Here is a 22,971-nt window from a genome sequence, read left to right on the forward strand (position 1 = left end):
TAGCTAAGTCAAAAAGCCATTAATTTCAATTCGGAAAGCTGTGTTTTTAGTCTTTATTAGGCTAACAAATTTACATACTTAGCTTATAACAACTAAAAAAGTTTTAATATTTGAGGTCGAATAAAATTTGGAAAAAAAATTAAACAATTTATTTTATTTTCAAGACGACATACTGATCAAGAATATACATGATTTATAGGGTCGGAAATGGCTCCTGACTGAAATTATAATACCCTGTAAGGGCATAAAAAAAAAAAAATACAGCTCTCCCTCGTATTAGATTTGTACTCTATTTATTCTGCACTATAATCGAACGTTACACTAGCGTAACAGCGTATATATTCTATAATATAAATCGGTCGCGACAACAAATGGATTGTGCGCCAACAAAGCCGTACATATGTAAATATGTACGCGTATGTAAAGGTATACATTAACCGATTAGCTCGGCCGCAGAACTTTCCGTAGACTCTAAACAGTATAATTACGATGAGGGGGCATTGCTTCAACCCATCCGCCGCCTGGCCAAGGCTAAATGATGATCACCCGACGACAGTTGCGGCAGCCGCAACCGTCGTCGCCTCTGGCTATTGGGCCGCATAGTGAGGACCCGGCGTTGGAACACTCTTCAGCGGCGAATCGAACTCGATTGGCGGCGCCTCGATAACCGGCGTCTCCGCTGCCCCTGTGCCGATACGCTCCTGCAAGGTCTCGTACAGCTTGTGGATGTGCTCATTGTGTGCCGTCGTTGGTTGCATCGCCTTCATGAGGGTGGCCAGCCGTCCGGCGGGCATCTTGTTGTGGACATACCACAGCAGCTTAAGCATGTGCCTGGAGGTCACGTTCTCGCGCGTCAGGCCGGCAAAGATGAACTCGTCGAAGAGGGTCGTACAGAAGTCCTCCGTGGCGAACTCTTCGCTCATGGGGATGAGCAGAGCGATCTGCAAGGAAGTGAGTTGATTTGCAAACAAAACTAAATAGAATAACATGACTATAGCGCTCCTTACCAGTGAGTGCAAGAAGGGATCCTCGTAGGCCCGGTCATCCTTGCATGCTGATAGAATGGCCAGGACACGCAGCACACCTACGCGATCCTTCAGCCGCGCCGTGTGCAGGGTATAATACATGGCCAGAATGCTGGCCACAGAGCTCTCCTGTATATACGCCTCCACGGCATCCGGCGCCGGACCCGAGTGCTCAATGGTGGTCAAGGCAGACTCGCGCTCATCGGGCGGCAGCTTGGCATGCAGGCTGCGACACTGGTCGTCCACCATCAGGGACATGAGGGCGGGCAAAAACTTGGTAACCACCTGGCAGTCCAGCTTCGGCTCCTTAAAGTCCTGCGAGTCAATCATCACCCAGGCACTGAGGCCCAAGGCCAGCATTCTCAGCAGCAGGATGAGGATCTGGTTGTCTCGCGGCATGCCCTCGTTGTTGATCAGATGGTGCAGTATCTTGATGGCCGAGGTGGCCAGAAAATTAATGGCGTACGGATCGCACAGCGTCATGGAGAGATCACCCAGGACCTGCTCCTGGCCCCGCTTGATATTGTCGAGAAAGCCCTGCAGCTCGCGCGAACGCTTAATGTCCACGTTCTTCTCGCGAATGCAGGCGTCCAGGCACCAGGTGAACTTGTGGCAAGGATCAATCGAGATGATCTCCTGCACCTCGAGATCGTGCAAGGCCATGAGCAGCTCCGCGCGCAGCGTGCAGTAGTGGACGTTGCGGGTGCGGAGGAAAAGCGTGCGCAGGAACTGCAACACCATGTCGTACAGCTTCACGCTGGTCCCGATCATGTTGGCCAGCTTCTGTACTACCTCGCCCTGCCGCCGCACCTTGGGCGTGGGCTGGAAGAACAGATTGTTGAGGTTGGTGTGGTCGAACAGGATGTGCTCCTTCTCGCGGATATACTGTGACAGCAGCGGCGACACCTCGTCGCCGAACAGCGACTGATTGTCGCGCCAGATCTGACGCTTCACCTCGGTGTCCGTGTCTGCGTACAGTTCACGGTCGCGCACAAGGATCTTGAGGTACTTGTCGTCTATGTGCTGCGTGTTGCGCAAAATGGCCATTACCACCGGCCGCAGCGACTTGACCCGCACCACGGGGAAGCTCTTCACCAGCAGCTCCTTCAGCTTCTTGTCCCGCTCGCGCGGCTCCTTCTGGCCCATCTCGTTGATGTGCGCTATCAGCTTGTCCCGCAGCTCCTCCATCAGCGAGGTGTGGAAGTCCAGCCGGCGAACGCCGTGCAGGTCGAGCAGAGGTAGCATTGGTCGCAGCGAAGGCAGCAGCACGCCGTTCTCCAGCTGCAGGGAGAAAACAGAAGCCAGAAGGAGAGTTAGGCGGAGTCAACAAACACAACACACACACACTTTTGGCGCCCATTTGTGCAACGTAAACAAACCTGGAAGCTCTCAATGGCCTTCAGCGGATCCGTGCAGGAGGTGAGGGCCTCGCGCAGGTACGCCTGGCCCGGTATGTTGACGTCCTCCAGTCCGGTTCCATTGTTTTTCGCCGGTGTGCTCATTTTTTTTCATAAAACCATAAAATTCGTTCCGTCGGCTTTTTGCGCTAGAGCTGGCACTCTTCTCGATGGCATCGATAGGTCGATATGTTTAGTGCATTTATAACATCGATGTTTAGTGCCCGTGGCACTTTTGCAAAATATTTCATTTGTATAATAAAGTAAATAATTATTGATTTTTCCCAACTGAAAAATCTGAAATTTAATCTGAAAATGAATTAAAAATATATATCCAAAATTTGTTGGTGAAATGTTCCGATACATCGATATCAGTTAATGTGTCAAATGCAAGTCCGATACATTGTGGTATTTTTCGAGGCCCCCTTGAGGCGGTCACACTGCGGCATTCCCTCAAAAAAGCATCATCATTGCCTGGCATACAAGCGAAAATCGAACCGAATTCAGCTTTTACCTTGCTTGTAACCTGAAATAAAAGATGTCCTCGCGCTACGACCGTGCCGTTACCATCTTCTCGCCCGATGGCCACCTGCTGCAGGTGGAGTACGCCCAGGAAGCCGTCCGCAAGGGCTCAACAGCGGTAAGACCCGGTTTCCGCGAACGCGATTCGCGTTCTGAACAAAACTTAAGAAAGTTTGAATTGTCGCACAGGTCGGTGTTCGCGGTGCCAACTGCGTGGTGCTGGGCGTCGAGAAGAAGTCGGTGGCCAAGCTGCAGGAGGACCGCACTGTGCGCAAGATCTGCATGCTGGACCACCACGTTGTGATGGCCTTTGCCGGCTTGACGGCCGACGCTCGCATCCTGATCAATCGCGCACAGGTCGAGTGCCAGAGTCACCGCTTGAATGTCGAGGATCCGGTGACCCTCGAGTACATCACCAGGTAGGAAGGCCAGCAGCCGACGTCCATTACCAAGTGCCTCCACTGGTTTGGTTCTTGTTTTTCAGATATATTGCCCAGCTGAAACAGAAGTACACGCAGAGCAATGGCCGTCGTCCCTTCGGCATATCCTGCCTCATCGGCGGCTTCGACTCGGATGGCTCTCCACATCTTTTCCAGACTGAGCCATCTGGCATTTTCTACGAGTACAAGGCCAACGCCACTGGCCGCTCTGCCAAGACTGTGCGCGAGTTCTTCGAGAAGGCCTACCGCGAGGAGGAGGTGAGCTCCGAGCGCGGTGCCGTCAAGCTGGCCATACGCGCTCTCCTGGAGGTTGCCCAGTCGGGCCAGAACAACTTGGAGGTGGCCATCATGGAGAATGGCAAGCCCCTGAAAATGCTGGACAGCAAAGTGATTGCAGACTATGTGAAGATCATCGAGAAGGAGAAGGAGGAGGAGCTGGAGAAGAAAAAGCAGAAGAAGTAACACAGCTTCGATGGCAGCCCGCGTTTTGAAATGTTTTCCAAGTCGATCACGTTGCAAATTGTGTCCGGTTTGTTGGGTCAATTCCCTCCCTTCCGCCTGTGTACCGTTTACAGAGCTCGATCCCTGACGCTAGGGCTTGGTAGACGGCAATGGCCTGGAAAACGTTTCAAATTCCTGTTTCGGTAATCCGAAAGTGCATTTTCTTAAATTTATAATTTTTTTATTCTTCGGAATGTTGTATAATGGTTCGAAACTATTTGATTTGTATAAAATACATGCATAGTCAACCGCCACACAATATACATACTTTGTACTGACCTATGGAAGGTATGAAATCACATCTTTGACTAAGGGGGAATCTTTCGGTTAACTGTTTGGTTTTGGGAATAATAACCTATTTGTTTTATTGCTATGGATAATATTTCATATAAAAAGATCTTTAATCGAACAAATTTAATTAGTGCTAAGTCATGCCTTATTTTCCTGCAGCTGGGTACCCTTACCGTTGAGATTCCTGAAATCTTTCTGCTCTGAAAAAAGCCCATAAACTTATCGTAAAAACATATAGGTTTTCTATCAACTTTTAATTTATCCTAACAATCAAGGCAGCTGGGAAGCCTTCTCTTGTCTTTCAATTGGATACCTGAAATAACCTTATTTTGACGAGCAAAAAAAATTAACAGGAAGTCAGGTCAAGTCCCTGTTAATGTCCTTTACACGCACTTCAAATTACCGGTAAATGATGCTCTACATTTTTAAAAGGTGTACAATACTAATAAATCTATTTTTACATATCAGTATATAATAAAATATAAAAATATAATATTTTATTTTATATCTGCTGGTTAATATATAGCTAAAATTGGCTAAAAAAAAATGATTTACTGCATACTTAAAAATCCTTAAATCGTCCTTTTATCCTGGGACATTAATCCCAATATGTATTTTTGGTGGGTCATATTGACAAATTGATGAAGATATGGAAGTTTGAAAATTGCTGGGTCCCAGTAGTCCCGAAAGGGATAAGTTGAAGTTCCAATTGGTTTGGCTGGTTCCAATTGGACCCATCTTAAATTTATATAAATACTAATTTTAAATAGAAACTAAAAAATATAAAAAAATTTAAGAATTAAAAAAAAATTAAAATAGATTTTTTTAAATTAAATTAAATAGTATTTCATTGCCGATTTTCCCGAAATAAAGAGGAAAAGGTAAATTTAGAGTGCGTCAATATTCTTAAGTTATTGAGCTTTTAAAATAAAATAAAAAAAAAATTTTTTTTTTTAATTAAAAAAATTAAATACTATCGATAGTGCAGGGCTACAATCGATGGCGCTGCGATAGCGCCAAACCATCGATAGTGTCGATAGTGCCATCGATAATTCTCCACCTCTAGTTGAAACCGCAAACGCAAACGCAAACGGAACGAAAACGGAAAACGGAAGAATTAGCACATCGTCGCCGTCGCTCTGCTGCCCAAGTCAAAAAAACCGAAACTGAAAGCGAACCGCTTGCACATCGCCCGCTGCGCTGTCCATTTTCCCGTCTTCTGTGCGCCAAATCCAGCGGGCCAAAATCAATAATCTGGTTGTGTGGTTTTCGCGGCTTTTTTTTTGTGTTTTCTTTCAAAAACAATCAATACCCGAAGGTAACGTGTGTAGACAAATAATAACTCACCTCAGTGTGTGCGTTTGCGTTCGTTGACGCTTGACATATTGGTACACATTTTATTTTATTTTGTTTTACTTTTTATTTGAAACCCCTTGCTTTTCGTTTACAAATTGCATGCGAGCCCCCGAGTCGAAATCGAAATCCAATTCGAAATCGAATCACAATCCCAATCGGAATCCTTCCAGCATCCAAGCAGTGTATGGGGTCATGTGGGCGGAGGCGGGCTAGGGGGAGGGGCAGGGAGTCGGCTACCTAACCCAGAATGCACAAAAAAAAAAAAAAAAAAAAAACAATGAGCATGCACCACACGCACACACGCACACGCTGCCAAATCCATCCGCCTGCACGTCACCGCGAGCGCCTGTATATGTGTAAACTCTAAACTGATTTCGGCCCAGCAGCTCTCGCTAAATATAAAGAGGCGAAAAAAAAATAAATATAAAAAATGAGACACGGCTATGCTAATACCAAAACAAACACGAAGCAGGAACACGGGTGTCGTGTCGCGTGTCTCCGGAGCTCCTTCTCTCCATCACTTCCACCGAAACTCCGATCGCGCACCGCCCCCTCGCACATATGTACATAACACTCGCCGTAGGTACATAGGTACACAGGTACACCTTTCCACAGCACATGATTCAGGCGCAGTGTACTTATAAGTTTAGCATTTACCGCCCCATTTATTGCCGCGGCCATAGCCATAGCCATCTATATCCGTAGACGATCTTATCGGGCCCTTATTGACTTGTTTGTACTTCGATCGTGTCCTATCTGTCTGTCGTCTGCTCACCGTAATTGCTACCTACCAACTTTACCACCTATACCGTTTTTCAATCATCGTACATGAACAGGTACGTGTACATACGTGTACTTTTGTCTCTGGCCGCCAGTGTGCGTACGGGCGCTTATTTCGCACACATTAATGCCGCCACCAATTTGGCAATATCTGTTGGCCTTCCTTCTCGGCCTGCTTATTACCTGACCCAGACAACCCAGTCAATTGGCAATCTCCATATTCTCATTCTCCCGGTTAAAGCCCACATAAGGATCATCGGCAGGAGCAAAGCTACAGTGGCGGGCTGAACTATGAGACTCGTTATTTGTTATGTACCTCTTTTGTACTTTTGTTAATGATAATCAACGTGGGTTTTAAATCTCAATTAAAGAATCAAGCTCTCAAGTTTATCAATATTATCAATCCAATCAGAATGGAAAAATTTTCCATCATCATAAAGGTTATAATGATTATTCTGGGGCAGATTTGATTATTTTCATATTAGATTATACTAGAAATTATAAAAGGTTAATCACCTTTTGAAAAGTACAATTTAAATATTCCATTTTGTTTCAACATTATCTATTTTGAGATTTTTAGGATATTTAGAAACTCTAAAAAACAATCGAGGTCCATGTAAATATTTTGTTCCTAAGAATACAGGGGTTTCCTAGTCTATAGATTAATCTACATATTCTTGTCCTCATAAAACCCAGTTTTGTTTTTACGTTTTTAAACTTCCATTAACCTTGCCTAGTCTGAAATGAAATTAATTTAATTAGCAAGATCAGTGAACCTTAACTCACCATTGTTTTTTACGGCCTTTTTATACTGCACAATTATTCGTGATTAAATGTAATTAAAATAACGCCATTATTAAAATTATGAGCCTTTCCCTTTGTTAATTGAACCTTGAATTATTTTATATAATATAATAATTACGCTATATCCCCTAAAACGTAAATTAAAAATTCAATTCACGACAATTAAAAGTAATGGGAACTGCTTAAGATGCAGGTTTTAGAAGGGCCTCCGAATTATTAAGAATTAATATGCAGCTTTTAGAAAGGCCTCAAAATTATAGTGATAATTCAGAGCTAATAATTAGCAAAGCCTCAAGTGAATATAAGTATATAAACAATATCCCAGTTGTGCTTAATCCATCGTAGAGCCTCAAGTGAATAGAAAACGCGCTTTTAACAATATCTAGGTTGTGCTAGACAGGTCCGACTTGTACTTAAAGGGCGTAGACTTTTGGAGCTTGTACTCTGTAACCACAACTGCACATGACACGCTAGATCCACTGACAGGGTGTGGTCCTGGCCCCGTCCTCGTCCCTCCCACCCATATCTATATCTAACCCATCCCAATCTGAACCTCGTGTCCTCGTGCCTGCTGCTACTGCTGTTCGGGAAGGGCTCGGGTCCTGCTCGGCATACAAAAACACTAAGAGGTGGTGGGCTTTGGTTTATGTTTCGGTTTTGGGTATTGGGCTTTTGGGTTTTGAGCGCTGGGGCTTAGTTCTTAACGCTACTTACTGTTTATACTTGCTGTTGTTAATCGTTGTTACATGTGTTTGACCCGGCCTGACACTTTCGTATTTCACATATATAATATACAATAGAATGGGCACAGAAACCAAGAGCAACAGTTACACAGGACAGATTTCAACAAGTGGCGGCAACCCCAAAGTGATGAAAGATTCTTTATCCTTAGTTCGTCAGACGGTCAATCAGCAATCGCAATCGCAATCAAACCAGGTCCAGAACCAATTGAATTCTAACTCTAATTCGTATCAGAACGAAAGCGAAAACGAAAACGAGCCCGAACTGATTACGCGTGATATTCGACCAAAACAGCAGGAGGATAAATCCAGAAAAGAGGCGATTGTTCCCTTTGTTCCCATATTTGTTGAGGAGGCCGACGTGATACAAGGGGCCAAGGAACTGTTGAAGGTTATTCGACCGACCTGGGACCTCAGCCACGTCGAGTTTAAGGTAAAGTAAAGTCCATCGAAAAATAAAAACCCCCATCCTATCCACCTTCTCCCCCTCCCCTCTCAAAATATCATCACACACACAATTCCTTCCATTAAAATTATTCGAAAATCTAAACAAACAAAAAATCTAAAAAAAAAAAATCAACCATCAATGTCAATATGTCATGTATTCTCTACTCCATCAGATCAGGGTAGATCGCAGATCGCAGATCGTTATCCGTTGTTAACCGGACCAAATGATGATGATGATGATGATTATGATGATGTATGTTTCCCTATTCCCTATTTATTAAGATCACTAACTGGTGTGCGGAAAGGGGGAAGATATTCTTACTCTCTTAGATGCTAACACACAGTTTTTGGAACGGGTTTATACATATTTATAATATATTGCACAACCAACTCTACTCTGCTCTACCTTCCAATAGTAATTATATATATACACACACATACACACACACCGCTGTCTGCTGCTAACTGCTGCTGCCGCCGCCGCCTGCTGCTGCCTTGAAATTTGTAAATAGACTTTATAATTTCACTGTGCGAGCCATGGGATTGTTATTTCAAATTAACATTATTTGCGCTGCTACGGCCGTGCGAGAGCTTCGAGCTTCGAGTTCTGGGCTAGGCTAGGCGGGCGGGCGGCTAGACCCGAGACGCAGTAGAAACCAGTTTGCTAATCTAGCCTTCCTTCGAGTGGGGTGGAAACAGCAATGATGGTTCCCCACGGATATCTCCATTTTCGGGGATCTGGTAGGGTAGTGCGTGCCAATTAATCTCACTGATTCTAATCCTTATATATAGTATATACTACGAAACAGGTGCCACTGACTCGACTCGAGTGGTTGTTTAGTTTAGTTATTTATTTTGTGGATCAAACAGACACACTGATTCCTGTTGTTTTTGTTTTTGGTTTTTTGTTTTTTTTTTAAGGGGCGCGATTGCGTGTGGCCCGATTTGATAACACGCGGATGATGATTGTGGTACCAAGTGTCCACAGAGCTAAGGCTGAAGCTGCTCCAATCATATTTCCATCAAAACGGGACGTTCTCCGTCCGCCGCCTTATCGGAGCCAACAACTCGTATGCCTTGACCCCGCGCAATCCGTGTAGATTTGAGTGTGTATAGAGTCTAATGGGGGTGCGCGCGCGGTGTGTACATAAATTACTTATCAGCAAACAGTTGGATTCCACCATGGCTAGGACAGGCGGAAAAGTTTCGTTCTTAAGAAGTTGAGCCTGTGTAGCATTTAAAGCCATCTAGAGTGTCCACAATCTACCTCTATAAACTCGTATCACCATCTTTATGATGGGTTTATAGAAGGAATATCAAGTCCTAATTGGAATTTTCCTTAAATGTTGTCGGAAAAAGAAAATGAGCTGATTTCTGTAACGATTAGCATTCACTATTGATTTAACAAATTATATATACAAGTTGTCCTATTTACTTTTTGATGAGTCAAAGATTTTGTATATATTCTCTTATCCTCGGGCTTCTCTGATAATATAATTCGTCTATCTGTGTTATTCAAACATACGTGTCTTTTCTACCATGGAAATTATGACAATATATATCTTGTGACTTGAAGCAAACAATTGGAGAGACTCTAAGAAGCGATTTAAGGGGATTTTATATATGCTTGAGATGTCTAGGATATCGAGATTTAAAAAAACTCTTAGAAATAACTTTTCGAAATGATTTTGAGTTGGATTAAAGGATCACAAATAGCTTGACACCAATTTATTACTAAAAGCTTTGTATCTTAAGGGAATAAATTAGAGGTTTTAAAGGAAATAGTATAGAAAATACATCAACCACCTGATAAATTAAGTATTAACCTTAAGACTAACACAGTAACTCAGGAAATTCACTCAATTCCAAGGATACTTTAGTTTGTTTTGATCCCGACATCTTAAGATCATTTCGGAAGATAACTATATAGTATTAAAGGTTCTGGGTCTCAGCTCAATCAAAGATCAGTGCTTGCTTTACTTTCCTGTAATCGGCATATACTTGTATGGAAATTCAATTCATACATTTGAACACTAATTGACAAGTCAGGCATTTTTAATGAGTACTTCTCTATCTAATAGCGGGTTGTTGTGTCGGCAACAATGCGAATAACGCTCTATATAAGCAATATATGTATCAATATGACAGGGTTTCGTCTTTACCGAAACGCTAGGCACGCAAATAGCTAATGTCAAAAAGTTTATCACCGCAATTACTACACACGTACCTCGGGTCTTGTGTGTGTGTGCGTTGTTGTTAACCTCCTCCATGTGCTGGACACAAACATATAGTCATATATGTACATATGAGTAGCCGAATGGTGGAGTCGATAAGGAAGAGGTGCCATAAGCCTTTTATTTTGTAGCTTTTGTGAATGGTTCCGGCTTAAGAACACACATAAGTGTGAAGCAAAGACAATATAATTAGAATAAGATGCGTAACGCGAGGACTTCTGAAATGTACTCTCAACCTATCTTTTGCTGAAATCTCAGGCAGATAGATCTAGAATGCCTGAGAATATTACTCTGTTTCGAAACGTTTGGCGTTACTCATCTTATTCTTAATATTTCCTTGGACTAAACCCCCTCATATTGTATATGTATCTCGTTTGGTTATAGTTCGTAATAACTTAATGTACGTAAAATTATAGTACAGTTTATACATATATCACGTTCACGTAGCAGCCGCAATTCATTAGCATTTAGTCCTAAACCCATTTTCGCTCACTCACCCATACTTATGTACATACTATATGTATATGTATGTACATACATATTAGCGATATCCACAAAACACTATTTAAATTGTAACATTTCCTCTGGGTCTTGCTAATTCTAGAGTTTTACCGATGGCATCACGAACAAGCTGGTCGGATGTTTCCACAAGGAGAGCACCAAATTGAGCCATGAAAACGGTGGCCCGTATCTGCCGATCAAGACGCAGGAATCCGAGGAGGAGGATACGGTCATTATCGAGAAGAATGATGATGACGATGCGGCGGCTGAAAACGGTGCACCTGTACAGTACTCCGATAACGTAGTGCTCGTTAGGATATATGGCAATAAAACGGACCTACTGATAGATCGCAAGGCTGAGACGCAAAACTTTCTACTACTGCATACTTATGGCCTAGCGCCATCGCTATATGCCACGTTCAAGAACGGTCTCGTCTACGAATACGTACCTGGAACCACCCTAAATACTGACAGTGTGCTCTGTCCAGAGATATGGCCCTTGGTCGCCCGTCGCATGGCCGAGATGCATCGCAAGGTGAAGAAGCACGGGGAGAGCTCGGCGACCAAGCCAATGCCGATGATTTGGAAGAAGACGCAGAGCTTTCTTGATTTAGTACCTGAACGTTTTAGTGATGCTGAAAAACACAAAAGGTAGGAAAGGAAATGACAACAGCTCCTCTGATCCACTGATCCACTGATCGATTGTTTTGTTCAAATGCATACCCCTCCGAATTGCAGAGTGAAAGGAACGTTTCTACCTATCAGCCGACTGCGCGATGAGTTTAATAAGCTCTACAAATACCTGGAGGCTCTGGACAGTCCAATTGTCTTCTCCCACAACGACCTACTGCTGGGCAATGTTGTCTACACGAAGAGCCTGAACACGGTGAACTTTATTGATTACGAGTACGCCGACTATAACTTTCAGGCATTCGATATTGGCAATCACTTTGCGGAGATGTGCGGCGTGGATGAGGTAGACTATTCCCGCTATCCGAAGCGTGACTTTCAGCTAAAGTGGCTGCGCGTCTACCTCGAGAAATACCTTCAACGTAGCTACATTCAGAACGAGGAGGTCGAGCTGCTTTACGTCCAGGTCAACCAGTTTGCATTGGCATCCCATATTTTCTGGACGGTGTGGTCCCTGTTGCAAGCTGAGCATTCCACTATCGATTTCGATTATGTAGGGTGAGTTATCAATCTGTAAAGGAGCTCTCCAAATTTGGAGACTTTCGGGATAAAAGGTGGAGAAGCATCGATGATCGAAAACATTTGTGCATCAATGTTTCTCCTCCTTAGGATATACATTTTGCTCTTGGAAATGTAAATTGTTATTTTCACATATGACTTTAAAAAACAAATATTTTCCCCCTAGATAAAGCAAAAGAATGAATATGACGAAATAGGAATGCGAACATTGAACGATTAAAAGTCTTTAGATTTCCTCATTGTTATCAAGAATATGCGTATAAAAATGCTGATAAAGAGAAAGCAGCCCGATTGCAATCTTTAATATTTGATATAAGCATGTTCCTGTTCTGTCTGTCGTCGCCACTTGAATAAATAATATGAACACACATGTGTGTAATGAGAATACAGAAGAATTAAGATCGACACCCACAGACTTACACATTCAAAAGCTAATACCTAATAATATTTTATTGTTCTTTACAGCTATGCATTTCTTCGTTACAATGAATACTTGGCTCGAAAGGATGAGTTTTTATCATTGACTGCGGCAAAGAACAATAAGTGATTTCTTTCTCTCTGTCTCTCTCTCTCTCTCGCTCGCATTGGGGGGAAAAACTAAAATATGTGCCCAGTGATATATATGTGTAAACTAAGGCTGGAACGGAGCTTAATGTTATAAATATGTATATATTTAACGCGTGTGTGTTTAGCAATCCGAAAGTAAAGATATCCGAAGAGGAATAACTACAAAAGTGTCGTGTTCTGGGGCCAGCCTTAGTGTATGTATATATAATGAATTTGTATATGTTCTTTAATTTGTATAAATTGATATTTTGTAGGCATAAATAAAACAACAACATATGTACTTTAAACATAAACGAATATTTCAATAATATATTTTCTTTTTTTTTTGACACGGGCGGTGGCTTTAGAAAGTAGAGCTATTCTTCTTAAAGAAACATCCTGAAATCCTGAAGGGAATGTATAATCTCTTTCAGCTCCCAGACAAGTCACCGTTTTGGTGAGTTCAGGTCTGAGCTGATCCTCTTGCCTTTGAGAGCTCAGAGGTAACGCAAAAAAGAAAAAGTTAAAGAGTTAAAGTACATGGTATAAAGTTTACTTAGTATACTTCTCATGAAATGTGGTTATTTTTACGGCTACAATGATTGATGTACGGTTTCGACAGATGGTTTTCATACTGATTATTTTATTAAGCCATAAATATTCACATTTTTACTTGTATTTTGTCAGTTGACAACCGTTAACGTAAACTTTATATAGTTGAAACCTAAAACCCAATAAATAAACGAGAAACAAAGCTAACTCTCCGGGAAGCCGAAGTCTGTATACCTTTACAGTTTGCAATATGATATTTTGAATTAAAATAGGAAATCAATCATAACTAAGCCAAATGTATGTGCCAACTTCTATTAGGTTAACAAATAAAGCATAGAAAAAAGTTTAATAATTTAGAAAAAGACCAATTTTATGATTTTTTGACAATTTTAAAAAAGTATAATACCCTGCAAATGTATGACAAGTGCATTGTAATACAAAGACGGATCCAGATAACTTAAAATGAATGGATTTTCTTGTTATTTACTCTAGTAAATTGAGTCAGACAGTGACTGTTTTTCTGCTCATGATTAGTCAGAAGAAATTGTAAAACAAATTATAAAAAATGATAGTAAAGTGGTTTAATATATAACATTATATTTAGAAAGAAAATAATTTTTTGTCCTTACTTTTTAATTATTTTAAAGAAAAACAAACCTTATTTTTACAGCTTTTTTAATTTAGTCTCTTATTTATTTTTATTGTCTTTTCATTCTTTAATAATTGTATTATTATGTCTATAAAAAAAAAACTTTAAAAATTATAAATACTAAGACCTTAACTTACCACGCAAAAGATGAATTACTTATATTTTAAATACATTTTTTATGGCTTTTAAATGTAAAAAAAGAAAGATGAATATGTACAAAATTAAAGTCCCTTTAGTTCAATCGATAACTTGCTCAAAACATTTGTTTTACAAGAATTTTATTTGAATTTATTAACCTTTTTACACAAACAAGTCTTTGTAAATTTAAGATAAGTTCTACAAATATTTTACACCGTTGTTCGGTTGCCATCTCCACCAAGTTTTTGGACAATCTAAAAAGAAAATAGAAAAGAGAAAAGTATAGGTAAATATTTTGGCTAAATCAGAGCCATTTCCTTTTTGTTGCTTGATATAAAAAAATAGATTTTGCGTTTTTATTCTTTTCCCACTTGTGGAAATTGAAAAAATAATCGAATAAAACGGTGAACCGACTTCGTCAACGCAACCCTAACGTTTCGATAGTTCAGTTGATTGCATTCGATAACTAGCCCGACTCTCACCTCTAGCTGCAGCCAGCTGGCCATACCTAAAAGCAAAAGACAAACGTTCGATTTATCCAAATTTTCCCTCGTTCAACGTAAATAATGTCGAGCTACATTGCCAGGAGAGGTCCAGCGGTTTTGTGTGAGTATCCCCAGGGAGAAAAGGAACACCCTGGACACTTTTATCACTGCGTCAACGTTCAACGAGCCGTTGTGCTCCACACTGATTACGTAAATATATAACGCGAATTTTTCCTTCCAACCGCAGCCAACCTGGGACGATGGGCCTACAATCTGTCTGGATTCAACCAGTACGGTAAGGAGAAGAGCACGCGATGTGTGTCGGGCAAATCATCCATGTGTTGGTTATTCCAGGTCTGCACCGTGACGACTGCCTGTACGAGAACGAGGACGTGAAGGAGGCCGTCCGCCGCCTGCCCCGCAAGCTGTACGATGAGCGCAACTACCGCATCATGCGTGCCCTGCACCTGTCCATGACCAAGACGATCCTGCCCAAGGAGCAGTGGACCAAGTACGAGGAGGATGTCAAGTACTTGGAGCCCTATCTGAACGAGGTGGTCAAGGAGCGCGAGGAACGCGAGGACTGGAACAAGAACCACTAATTGTGTCGCGCCCACTACTCACTTTCTTTGGACTTGTAAATGTTGAAATACATAGCTTAGATTAAAACCAAAATTGGCTATGAAACCGACTTTCCGCTTGGTTGTTTAGAGAACCCGTTCCAGTGTTTATTCAGTGGGATTTCTCGTCGTGACAAGAGATGTGTGTGTATGGAGGTCCGTGCCGATGGCACGATGGAATGATGGTTGTTGATGAACTTAAGCATTATTCATGCTGCCCTCTTACCTGTTGCATAAATGGTAAATTGAAAAACGATCCTAGCACTGGCACGCGTCCAAGGAAATTTATGGCCACCGGGAAGAAACCGCTGCAAGAGATGCATTAGGTTATTAGTATTCATGAATTGATTTGGAAAGTTTTCAAGGGATACAAGATTACAAGATTAACAGATAAAGATATAAAAACTAGGCAAAAAGCAAAAGTTAGTTGAGTTGAATTGTTAAAATAATCATATTGTCATTTCACTCATATTCAACATTGCGTTTTTTCCAAAAAAAAAAAAAAAAGGCAATAGCTTTGGTTGTTGCATGTGTGTCTTGAAATAGTAAAATGGGAAGGTAGTTAACAATGTTTAAACAGATAATTTGCAAGTTTAGGGCCAGAATTATAATCTAAATTAAATATGCCACTTTTATAGTCACTTTTCCACGATTGTCTACCGTTTGTCTTATTTTAGTAAATGAAATAATCAATATAGACAAGGTAATAAATACAACAGTTGACCATTAAATTCATACAATATTGTAGTTATACAAATATTAGTTCCAATAGGAAGGTAATAAGCAACTAAGACACACTTTAACTCTATCTACATTGATGTAAAACATAATGGTAACCTATGATGAAGCTATCAGCATCACAAGCTTTCTATGTGTGCCAGCGAATAAGAAATTTAAAGAACCTAAGAGGCGTCAAGTTAATTAACCTCTGAACTATGGTAAAAGCAAAATAATTTAATACAGTTTACAATTAACGGAAAGTACGTTGAGTGCCTTTTAACGACAGCTACTGGCAGAAGGAAAAATGTGAATTAAAATAGAACTTGGCGAACCTGAACAGTGCAAAGAATCCATAGCACTCAATGATCATCCCGATGATAGGAAAGCCCAGCAGAACGAAGAATATTCCACCAAAGAAGGCTGTCGTGCCCTTGACTTTGTGCCGCTGGAAGAAAAAGCGCAGGGTACGCTCCACGCCGATCACACAGCCCAGGCCCGATATGAATAGGATCTGTGGAAGGAGAGCAGAAGCTCGTTAGTCTTGCCGGGTGCAAAGGTGCGGCGCTACATACATTGCCAATAGCGAGCAAGCCTGTGTCGAATAGCAGCAGCATGCCGAGGAACAGAAATGAAATGCCAAAGCCAGCCAAGCCGATGCCAATTTCTGTGAAGAGATTCGAGGTGTGTGCGTAAGGTTAGTGGGCGAGCTCGAGCCTCCTCTTGCCGAAGCGGCAACTTACTTTGCAGGTCTGTGATCTCAATCATGGCGATTTATTTATTTGGTTTCGAGTAGAAATTCCACGTAAACAGCAGACAAATTTTGAAACCCGAACAGCTGATCGGCCTTTATTCAAACGTTTCGTGAATATAAACAATCATTGCAGGGCTGCATGCAAAACAGTGTTGTAAAACGCGGCAGGGAGCTCAACGCGCAAACTTCTATCGGGAGTACTTTGCTAAAAATCATAAATAAATAATCAAAATGCATTTGTTTGTTATATATAAGCTGTCGTTCTTTATTAAAGGAATTTACGCCTGTATATTCATTTCGATTGTTAGAAAGTATATCGATATGAACTATCGCTGAAAAATTGGCAATATTTATTTTAAGCACTTATAAAAGTGCGAAATAAATAATAAAAAATATATCAAATATTTACCTGTTAGTGCCAGAAATTTATAACAAAAATATAAAATATTTACCCGTTATTTACCTTTTATTTGACATTTTATTTTTTTCACTCGCGCCTTAGAGATGGAAAAACATCGATGGGCATCATCGACGCTAGCGATGTTTTCGAAACATCGATGACAGCAATGTTGGCATCGAAGTTTTTGCAACTCTATCACACGCCATTTTCATAAAAAAAAAAACTGACGCTACGAAAATCCATTTAGGAAATATTTGTGAAAAAAGGAGTTTCGCTCCTGAAAATCGTAAAGTTCTACTTGTTAAAAGACTGTTGCAACTGTTAATTGAACATGGACCGTAAGTACAGCCCACAAATAACGCATTGATGGCGTGAAAATGTCTGAAATATGTGTACCGTAGGTGGCGGCTATGGTGGTGGTGCCGGGCAGGGATATAATAATTTCGCTGTCCCCCCACCGAACTACCAACAACAGCCAAATAAAACTGGTAACTACAACGAACCACCTCCAAACTACGGCAAGCAGGGCGGTGGTAAGGTTTTGACAAAGCTCCCGGCCTCGAATGCTGCTCAATCGACACATTTATGTTTAAGGTTATGATTCCGGTGGTCATCGTGGCTCATGGAACGACAGAGGCAACTCATACGGGTATGTTATTAACATATACCACCTAACTCGGTATAGAGATCTTGGGTAGCGTTCCACGGCGGGTAACAACAGATTTATAAGCAAAGTGTACAATTAACCCTTTAATGAACCAGCCTATTCGACAAAACCAAGCCAATGACTCGAAACAGAAACAGAATCAGAAGCCTAAAATGTAAAATGTGTAATGACAGAGCAGAGCATCCGCTTTGGCGATATTCAAGTCGAATTCGAATGTGAATGTAAATGTAAATCGAAAAAGGTGTCAAACGTTAAAAAGAGAGCGAGAAATGGCTCGGCTTGAACGGAGAATATGTATAATCCGAGTCCCGAATGTGTGTGTCGCTCTGTATTGTTTATTTTTCATGTTGCTTTTGAATATATACGCATATATTATTTCCAAAATGCACACATGGTTCGAATTAATTCGAAATATTCAGTGGAACACAACGCACGAAACAACAAAACGGTTTTTAAAAACGATGCAAAAAATTATGTACTATATGGTAAATATGTATAAAACTCGTAAATCGCCCTTGGGGAAGCCATATTGTAATCTATTCGCTGCAATCACAATTTGATTCCAACTTCCAAAACACAAACCCATGAAATTTGGTCCAGTAAATGAATGGTATTCCCTGAAAAAAAAAATACAAAACTTGAATGAACTTGTAGAGAATCGCGGCCAATTAATTAAATAGTATCCGTTACACGTCGTTTTGCATGAACACCTTCATCAACAAGAATACTTTTTAAAACCCCTTTAAACTATTCAAGCATTAATTATATGTATAGACACGTAAAGGGTAACAACTAAAGACATGTAATAGCTTAATGGGCCCAAGTTATGCATTCAAAAGTCGCCAACAAAACAGAAAACGAGTATATGACAAGTGTATGACATGAATGATAATGGTAAAAAATATTTAAATAATAAATAAGCGAATATATAATCAATTCGGAAGACAATCTGGTGTGGTTCTAAATAATATCGTATCTCCCATTTATGTTGAATGTTATTACTTTTAAGTATATTCTGATTTATAGTGTTTTAAGTATTGCAGTTTTAGCTGTACGTACATATACATTTAAGTATATTCTAGAACTATGGTTATTAACTTATTGCCCTATTTTTAGTAGTAAGTCTCAGATAATAACTATTACAAGTGATTTTACCGATTTTTTACAACTAAATAGTATTTATAATGGTTTTAATATCGAACTAGAACGATTTCTTACAATTATAATATATTTTATATCAAGAGAAGTGAAAAATGGGACTCAAGGACTGAAAGAGTTCGCCTTTAAGTGTTTTTGTTTAAGTTTAGTCTTAATAACTATACTGTAAATGGACACTGACCCGACTGATGATGATTGATCCGGACTAATCCCTGGTCATCACAGATCGAGAGTCTACGTCACTCGCCGTCTCTTTCGCTTCTGTGGCTATTTACATAGATGTATCAATAGTGTTTTAATTTAAGTGTTTACCCTTAAATCCTCCAGAGCACTTTGATCAGTGACATCGATTGTGGAACTCTTGAAGGGCAATTGCCTTAGCCCGTCACTGATTAAATTGTGCTGGACTAGGACTAGAGTCCTCTGGGGTCCGACTTTGACATATGTATTTGTATTTGATTGAGAGGGGATCCTAGGCGTATACCACCTCACCATACTGCATACTACAAACAACAACAACCAAATTTAAAGCATTAAATAAGTTATTCAATATCCTCTTTTAGAAATGGAGGCGCCAGCAAGGACAGCTACAACAAAGGTAAAAATAATGCAAATCATTTTGCAAATCATATCGAGTAATGTATACCAAATATATTTTTTTCTACATATTGAACCAAAAAAAAAAAAATATATACATATATACAAAGCCAAAAACTGATTAGAGCAGAAAACAGAACAAACAGAAACAGAGTTGAAATCGAAATTCCAAAACCAAAACCGAAACCGAAAGAATATGATATAAATCACTGAATCCGATGTGTGGTTACAATTCCTTCGTATATTTCTATCAATATAGAGTGTGTTTTAGTGTGCTACTTATTATTCAGTGTATCTCGTCGATCTCCAGACGGGAATCGGTCCGCCAGGAAGGGTTACTTAAGCTACAAATATTTCAGTGCAATAATGCTGCTGCGTGTAATTAAGGCTTTTATAAGGAGGTGCATCGGTCGGTTGGGTTCTCGTTATCGTTCTCCTTTCTCCCTCCTGGCAATTCAAGGTCATTGGTATTATCTTCTTGTTCTGGGTTTCGGGTTCCGGGCTCTGGGGGTGTGCTTGTAGCCCGTAACGAACTAAGAACAAAAACCATGTCGAAATCGAAAGTGTCGTCTTACCCATGTCTCCTCCCTGTGACTACCAAAAGGTTTCTTGATATATATATAAACACGCCTCAAAATTCTGGTTTTCATCGCTTTCTATATAATCACTTAAGGAATAACCCAATGATGCGATGCAAGGTGTTTGTACTTTACTTAGGGGCTTCTTCATCTTCGTTGCGTTGAGTTATTAAAAAACAAAACAAAAAAAAATCTATATATATATATATATATATATATATATATATTAAATAAAGAAAAAGGGAAAAATGAGAGAAATCGAAAAAAAAATTTCTAATTCCGATTATATATCCGCAGTTCCATTCTAAGCTATGCCCTGCCCTTTGTCAGCGTTTTCTAACATCCCATTCGCTTTTGTAGGACCCAGCGGCGGCGGTGGATACTCTGGCGGTGGTGGAGGGGGCGGCGGTTCCAGCAGCGGGGACATGATCACTCAAGAGGACACAATCTTTGTCTCTGGCATGGATCCCAATACCACTGAAAATGATATTGAGACGCACTTCGGTGCCATTGGCATAATCAAGGTGGGTGTTGTACGCTAAGAACCTAATAATAACAAGATGCATAACGGCCACTTATAACATTAAGTGCCTCAAGGCACTTTTTGGGGCCTAAGGGATTAAGTACAAAACAAACAATTTTATGGCATTACTCATCTTTATGATTCTTTTATGTCTAACCCAACATCTTTTGTGGCTTTGCAGAAGGACAAGCGCACCATGAAGCCCAAAATTTGGCTGTACAAGAATAAGGAGACTGGCGCCTCTAAAGGCGAGGCAACGGTGACCTACGATGACACCAATGCTGCTCAGTCTGCCATCGAATGGTTCGATGGCCGTGATTTTAATGGCTGCACGATCAAGGTGTCACTGGCGCAGCGCCAAAACAACTGGAACAAGGGCGGCGGCGGTCGCGGCGGCTTCGGTGGAAGACGTGGCGGCGGCGGTGGTCCTGGTGGCGGCGGCGGCGGTGGCCGCTTTGATCGCGGTGGCGGCGGCGGAGGAGGAGGTGGTGGCAATCGCTTCGATCGTGGCGGCGGTGGCGGAGGAGGTGGTGGCGGTGGAGGCGGCAATGTTCAGCCCCGTGACGGCGACTGGAAGTGCAACAGCTGCAACAACACCAACTTTGCCTGGCGCAACGAGTGCAACCGGTAAGCGGGACTTGAAAATGACACTTTGGCAGTGGATTTAATGGTTAATCTTTGCAGGTGCAAGACTCCTAAGGGCGATGAAGATGGTTCCGGCGGCGGTGGTGGTGGCTACGGAGGCGGCGGCGGAGGAGGCTACGGCGGCGGCATGAGTGATCGTGGCAACGATCGCGGATCCGGCGGTGGCGGTGGAGGATATCAAAACAGAGACCGTGGAGGTAACTCTGGCGGTGGCGGTGGGGGCTACTCGCGCTACAACGACAACAACGGCGGAGGGGGTGGCGGTCGTGGCCGCGGAGGTGGCGGCGGCGGAGGTAACAGGCGCGATGGCGGCGGACCCATGCGCAACGACGGTGGCATGCGCTCTAGGCCTTACTAACCAGCTGCGATTGGTGGGCAGAACACATTTTTTTCACATTTACGTATTAATTGTAGCGAGTACTCTCTTTTAATGTACTTTTAAATTTACGTCAGAGCAAAATCCAAATGCCAGCGCATAATTACTTTCAACCGATTTGTCGCCAAACACTCACACACACACACACACATACATGTATGGCCCCGGTTATCGCTCGTTTCGACCTAGATATACAATTATATATTTATATATGTAATCTAATTTAACAAATGTAACTAATATGATACATACAAATAAAAACGTATATGTAAAACTCATCTATAGACGAAACCCCTTCCCTAAACTGTATCTGTGAGGCAGGTGCAATTTAAATACATAGAAAGAGAGAGATATATACATATACTAGAACTGGGAAAAATCAATGAACCCAGAACGGAAAATAATTTAATTTTTTATATTATTTTTTCACGGTATTGAACCGGCATTGACATTTTTAAGAACAAAACTTACTCATCGATGTTTTTAGAACTTTTCCGATTTTGTTTAAAGATCAGAGGAGCCCATGAAATGCAATGTCAGGCTGCTGTCCCTGGCTTAATATTCACTTCAAAGGTTGGACTAACGTCAAAGGCTTCACCGTGTTCGGACAGCACCGTTTTCATTGCAGCTTTCCAAGCGCTACTATTAGCATAACCACAACATGACCGACTTATCCAAGATGACTCCGCACACCAAGGAGCAACAAGAGAAAGAATAGAAGCCACTGGACGCCGGCATCGAGGTCAAGGCGACCTACAAAACTGAGTCGGAAACTGAAGAGGGAGCCGGGGTTCACCGCCAGCAATTAGGCAAGCGTGCCGGCAAGCCCAGTCCCAATGAGACCAAGCAGGATTCAAAGAAGAAGAAGAAGGCTAATGCAGGTTCTTCGAAAGATGGAAAGGCGTTCAAGGAGGAGGAGCAGACTCCGCCAGGAACCTCAACGGCCAATGATAGCGCTTCGCCTGCCACGCCTGAGGGAAGACCACAACCCCCGTCTTCAGCCAGGTCCACAATTGTATTCAAACCTTTATCCTTGCTGACAGATCCCAACTAACAGGATTAAGCTTCAGCAATTCACAAATACCATATAAATATGTTATTATATTTATCACAAGAACAATGTTGCATTAAACTATCTATCTTCGTGTTGTCCTTGGTGGCGAACTATGTGGAGTATAGACGGAAATCGGGACACTTCTTCTTTAATGAATGTATTATATTTTGTTGATATCTGATAATTCCGCAGATTCCAAATAACTCCTATACCCCGAAATAAATTTCAATACCAAATTGAACACATTTTTAGGAAAAGTTTTCAA

At 41.4% G+C, this 22,971-nt stretch overlaps 6 protein-coding genes across 8 annotated transcripts; 4 read left to right on the plus strand and 2 right to left on the minus strand.

Moving 5' to 3' along the window:
- Window positions 1-23: 23 nt before the first annotated feature.
- NELF-B (negative elongation factor B) lies at window positions 24-11,625 on the minus strand. Its single transcript, XM_017179311.3, has 4 exons — window positions 11,488-11,625; window positions 2,405-2,731; window positions 1,008-2,306; window positions 24-941 (listed from the first exon to the last, which is right to left on the minus strand). Exons 2-4 carry the CDS (start codon window positions 2,525-2,527, stop codon window positions 588-590), a joined length of 1,776 nt encoding a protein of 591 aa, XP_017034800.1. The 5' UTR covers window positions 2,528-2,731; window positions 11,488-11,625; the 3' UTR covers window positions 24-587.
- Prosalpha4 (proteasome alpha4 subunit) lies at window positions 2,853-4,144 on the plus strand. The gene is made up of 3 exons (XM_017179095.3): window positions 2,853-3,062; window positions 3,134-3,363; window positions 3,429-4,144. Exons 1-3 carry the CDS (start codon window positions 2,961-2,963, stop codon window positions 3,844-3,846), a joined length of 750 nt encoding a protein of 249 aa, XP_017034584.1. The 5' UTR covers window positions 2,853-2,960; the 3' UTR covers window positions 3,847-4,144.
- On the plus strand, window positions 5,250-13,124 carry eas (ethanolamine kinase 1). 2 transcript variants are annotated; one of them, XM_017179434.3, is made up of 5 exons: window positions 5,250-5,494; window positions 7,917-8,289; window positions 11,142-11,689; window positions 11,777-12,226; window positions 12,713-13,124. In XM_017179434.3, the coding sequence occupies exons 2-5, from the start codon at window positions 7,918-7,920 to the stop codon at window positions 12,792-12,794; spliced, it is 1,452 nt and encodes a 483-aa protein (XP_017034923.1). In that variant the 5' UTR covers window positions 5,250-5,494; window position 7,917; the 3' UTR covers window positions 12,795-13,124. The 2 variants fall into 2 exon arrangements, with proteins under 2 accessions (XP_017034923.1, XP_017034924.1); XM_017179435.3 differs by lacking the exon at window positions 5,250-5,494 and adding an exon at window positions 5,546-5,564.
- A 1,131-nt stretch (window positions 13,125-14,255) lies between these two features.
- Window positions 14,256-16,852, minus strand: LOC108083355 (vesicle transport protein GOT1B). Its single transcript, XM_017179098.3, has 5 exons — window positions 16,698-16,852; window positions 16,530-16,621; window positions 16,290-16,468; window positions 15,464-15,545; window positions 14,256-14,386 (listed from the first exon to the last, which is right to left on the minus strand). The coding sequence occupies exons 1-5, from the start codon at window positions 16,720-16,722 to the stop codon at window positions 14,342-14,344; spliced, it is 423 nt and encodes a 140-aa protein (XP_017034587.1). The 5' UTR covers window positions 16,723-16,852; the 3' UTR covers window positions 14,256-14,341.
- Window positions 14,582-15,308, plus strand: UQCR-14 (Ubiquinol-cytochrome c reductase 14 kDa subunit). Its single transcript, XM_017179099.3, has 3 exons — window positions 14,582-14,738; window positions 14,865-14,912; window positions 14,972-15,308. Exons 1-3 carry the CDS (start codon window positions 14,699-14,701, stop codon window positions 15,217-15,219), a joined length of 336 nt encoding a protein of 111 aa, XP_017034588.1. The 5' UTR covers window positions 14,582-14,698; the 3' UTR covers window positions 15,220-15,308.
- A 437-nt stretch (window positions 16,853-17,289) lies between the features above and the next one.
- On the plus strand, window positions 17,290-21,930 carry caz (FUS RNA binding protein cabeza). Of its 2 annotated transcripts, XM_017179427.3 has the most exons (7): window positions 17,291-17,446; window positions 17,510-17,641; window positions 17,703-17,757; window positions 19,497-19,531; window positions 20,469-20,632; window positions 20,813-21,258; window positions 21,316-21,930. In XM_017179427.3, exons 1-7 carry the CDS (start codon window positions 17,440-17,442, stop codon window positions 21,632-21,634), a joined length of 1,158 nt encoding a protein of 385 aa, XP_017034916.1. In that variant the 5' UTR covers window positions 17,291-17,439; the 3' UTR covers window positions 21,635-21,930. The 2 variants fall into 2 exon arrangements, with proteins under 2 accessions (XP_070144350.1, XP_017034916.1); XM_070288249.1 differs by lacking the exon at window positions 19,497-19,531 and having other exon boundaries at window positions 17,290-17,446.
- Window positions 21,931-22,971: the final 1,041 nt, after the last annotated feature.

Source organism: Drosophila kikkawai, chromosome X (assembly GCF_030179895.1).
Source record: "Drosophila kikkawai strain 14028-0561.14 chromosome X, DkikHiC1v2, whole genome shotgun sequence".
Taxonomy (NCBI): domain Eukaryota; kingdom Metazoa; phylum Arthropoda; class Insecta; order Diptera; family Drosophilidae; genus Drosophila; species Drosophila kikkawai.

Bases quoted from the DNA above. Each gene is read 5' to 3' on its own strand.
- caz (XM_017179427.3), top strand. The intron at 17,642-17,702 runs GTAAGGTTTTGA...TTTATGTTTAAG, and splicing joins CTACGGCAAGCAGGGCGGTG to GTTATGATTCCGGTGGTCAT. The intron at 20,633-20,812 runs GTGGGTGTTGTA...GTGGCTTTGCAG, and splicing joins GTGCCATTGGCATAATCAAG to AAGGACAAGCGCACCATGAA.
- LOC108083355 (XM_017179098.3), bottom strand. From the start codon at position 16,722: ATGATTGAGATCACAGACCTGCAAA. The intron at 16,622-16,697 runs GTAAGTTGCCGC...ATCTCTTCACAG, and splicing joins TGAGATCACAGACCTGCAAA to AAATTGGCATCGGCTTGGCT. The intron at 15,546-16,289 runs GTTCGCCAAGTT...CATCTCTTGCAG, and splicing joins GGATTCTTTGCACTGTTCAG to CGGTTTCTTCCCGGTGGCCA.
- UQCR-14 (XM_017179099.3), top strand. From the start codon at position 14,699: ATGTCGAGCTACATTGCCAGGAGAGGTCCAGCGGTTTTGT. The intron at 14,739-14,864 runs GTGAGTATCCCC...TTCCAACCGCAG, and splicing joins GAGAGGTCCAGCGGTTTTGT to CCAACCTGGGACGATGGGCC. The intron at 14,913-14,971 runs GTAAGGAGAAGA...TGGTTATTCCAG, and splicing joins GTCTGGATTCAACCAGTACG to GTCTGCACCGTGACGACTGC.
- NELF-B (XM_017179311.3), bottom strand. From the start codon at position 2,527: ATGAGCACACCGGCGAAAAACAATGGAACCGGACTGGAGGACGTCAAC. The intron at 2,307-2,404 runs GTTTGTTTACGT...TTCTCCCTGCAG, and splicing joins AGGCCATTGAGAGCTTCCAG to CTGGAGAACGGCGTGCTGCT. The intron at 942-1,007 runs GTAAGGAGCGCT...ACTTCCTTGCAG, and splicing joins ATCCCTTCTTGCACTCACTG to ATCGCTCTGCTCATCCCCAT.
- eas (XM_017179434.3), top strand. From the start codon at position 7,918: ATGGGCACAGAAACCAAGAGCAACAGTTACACAGGACAGATTTCAACA. The intron at 8,290-11,141 runs GTAAAGTAAAGT...TGCTAATTCTAG, and splicing joins TCAGCCACGTCGAGTTTAAG to AGTTTTACCGATGGCATCAC. The intron at 12,227-12,712 runs GTGAGTTATCAA...TGTTCTTTACAG, and splicing joins ATCGATTTCGATTATGTAGG to CTATGCATTTCTTCGTTACA.
- Prosalpha4 (XM_017179095.3), top strand. From the start codon at position 2,961: ATGTCCTCGCGCTACGACCGTGCCGTTACCATCTTCTCGCCCGATGGC. The intron at 3,063-3,133 runs GTAAGACCCGGT...ATTGTCGCACAG, and splicing joins TCCGCAAGGGCTCAACAGCG to GTCGGTGTTCGCGGTGCCAA. The intron at 3,364-3,428 runs GTAGGAAGGCCA...CTTGTTTTTCAG, and splicing joins ACCCTCGAGTACATCACCAG to ATATATTGCCCAGCTGAAAC.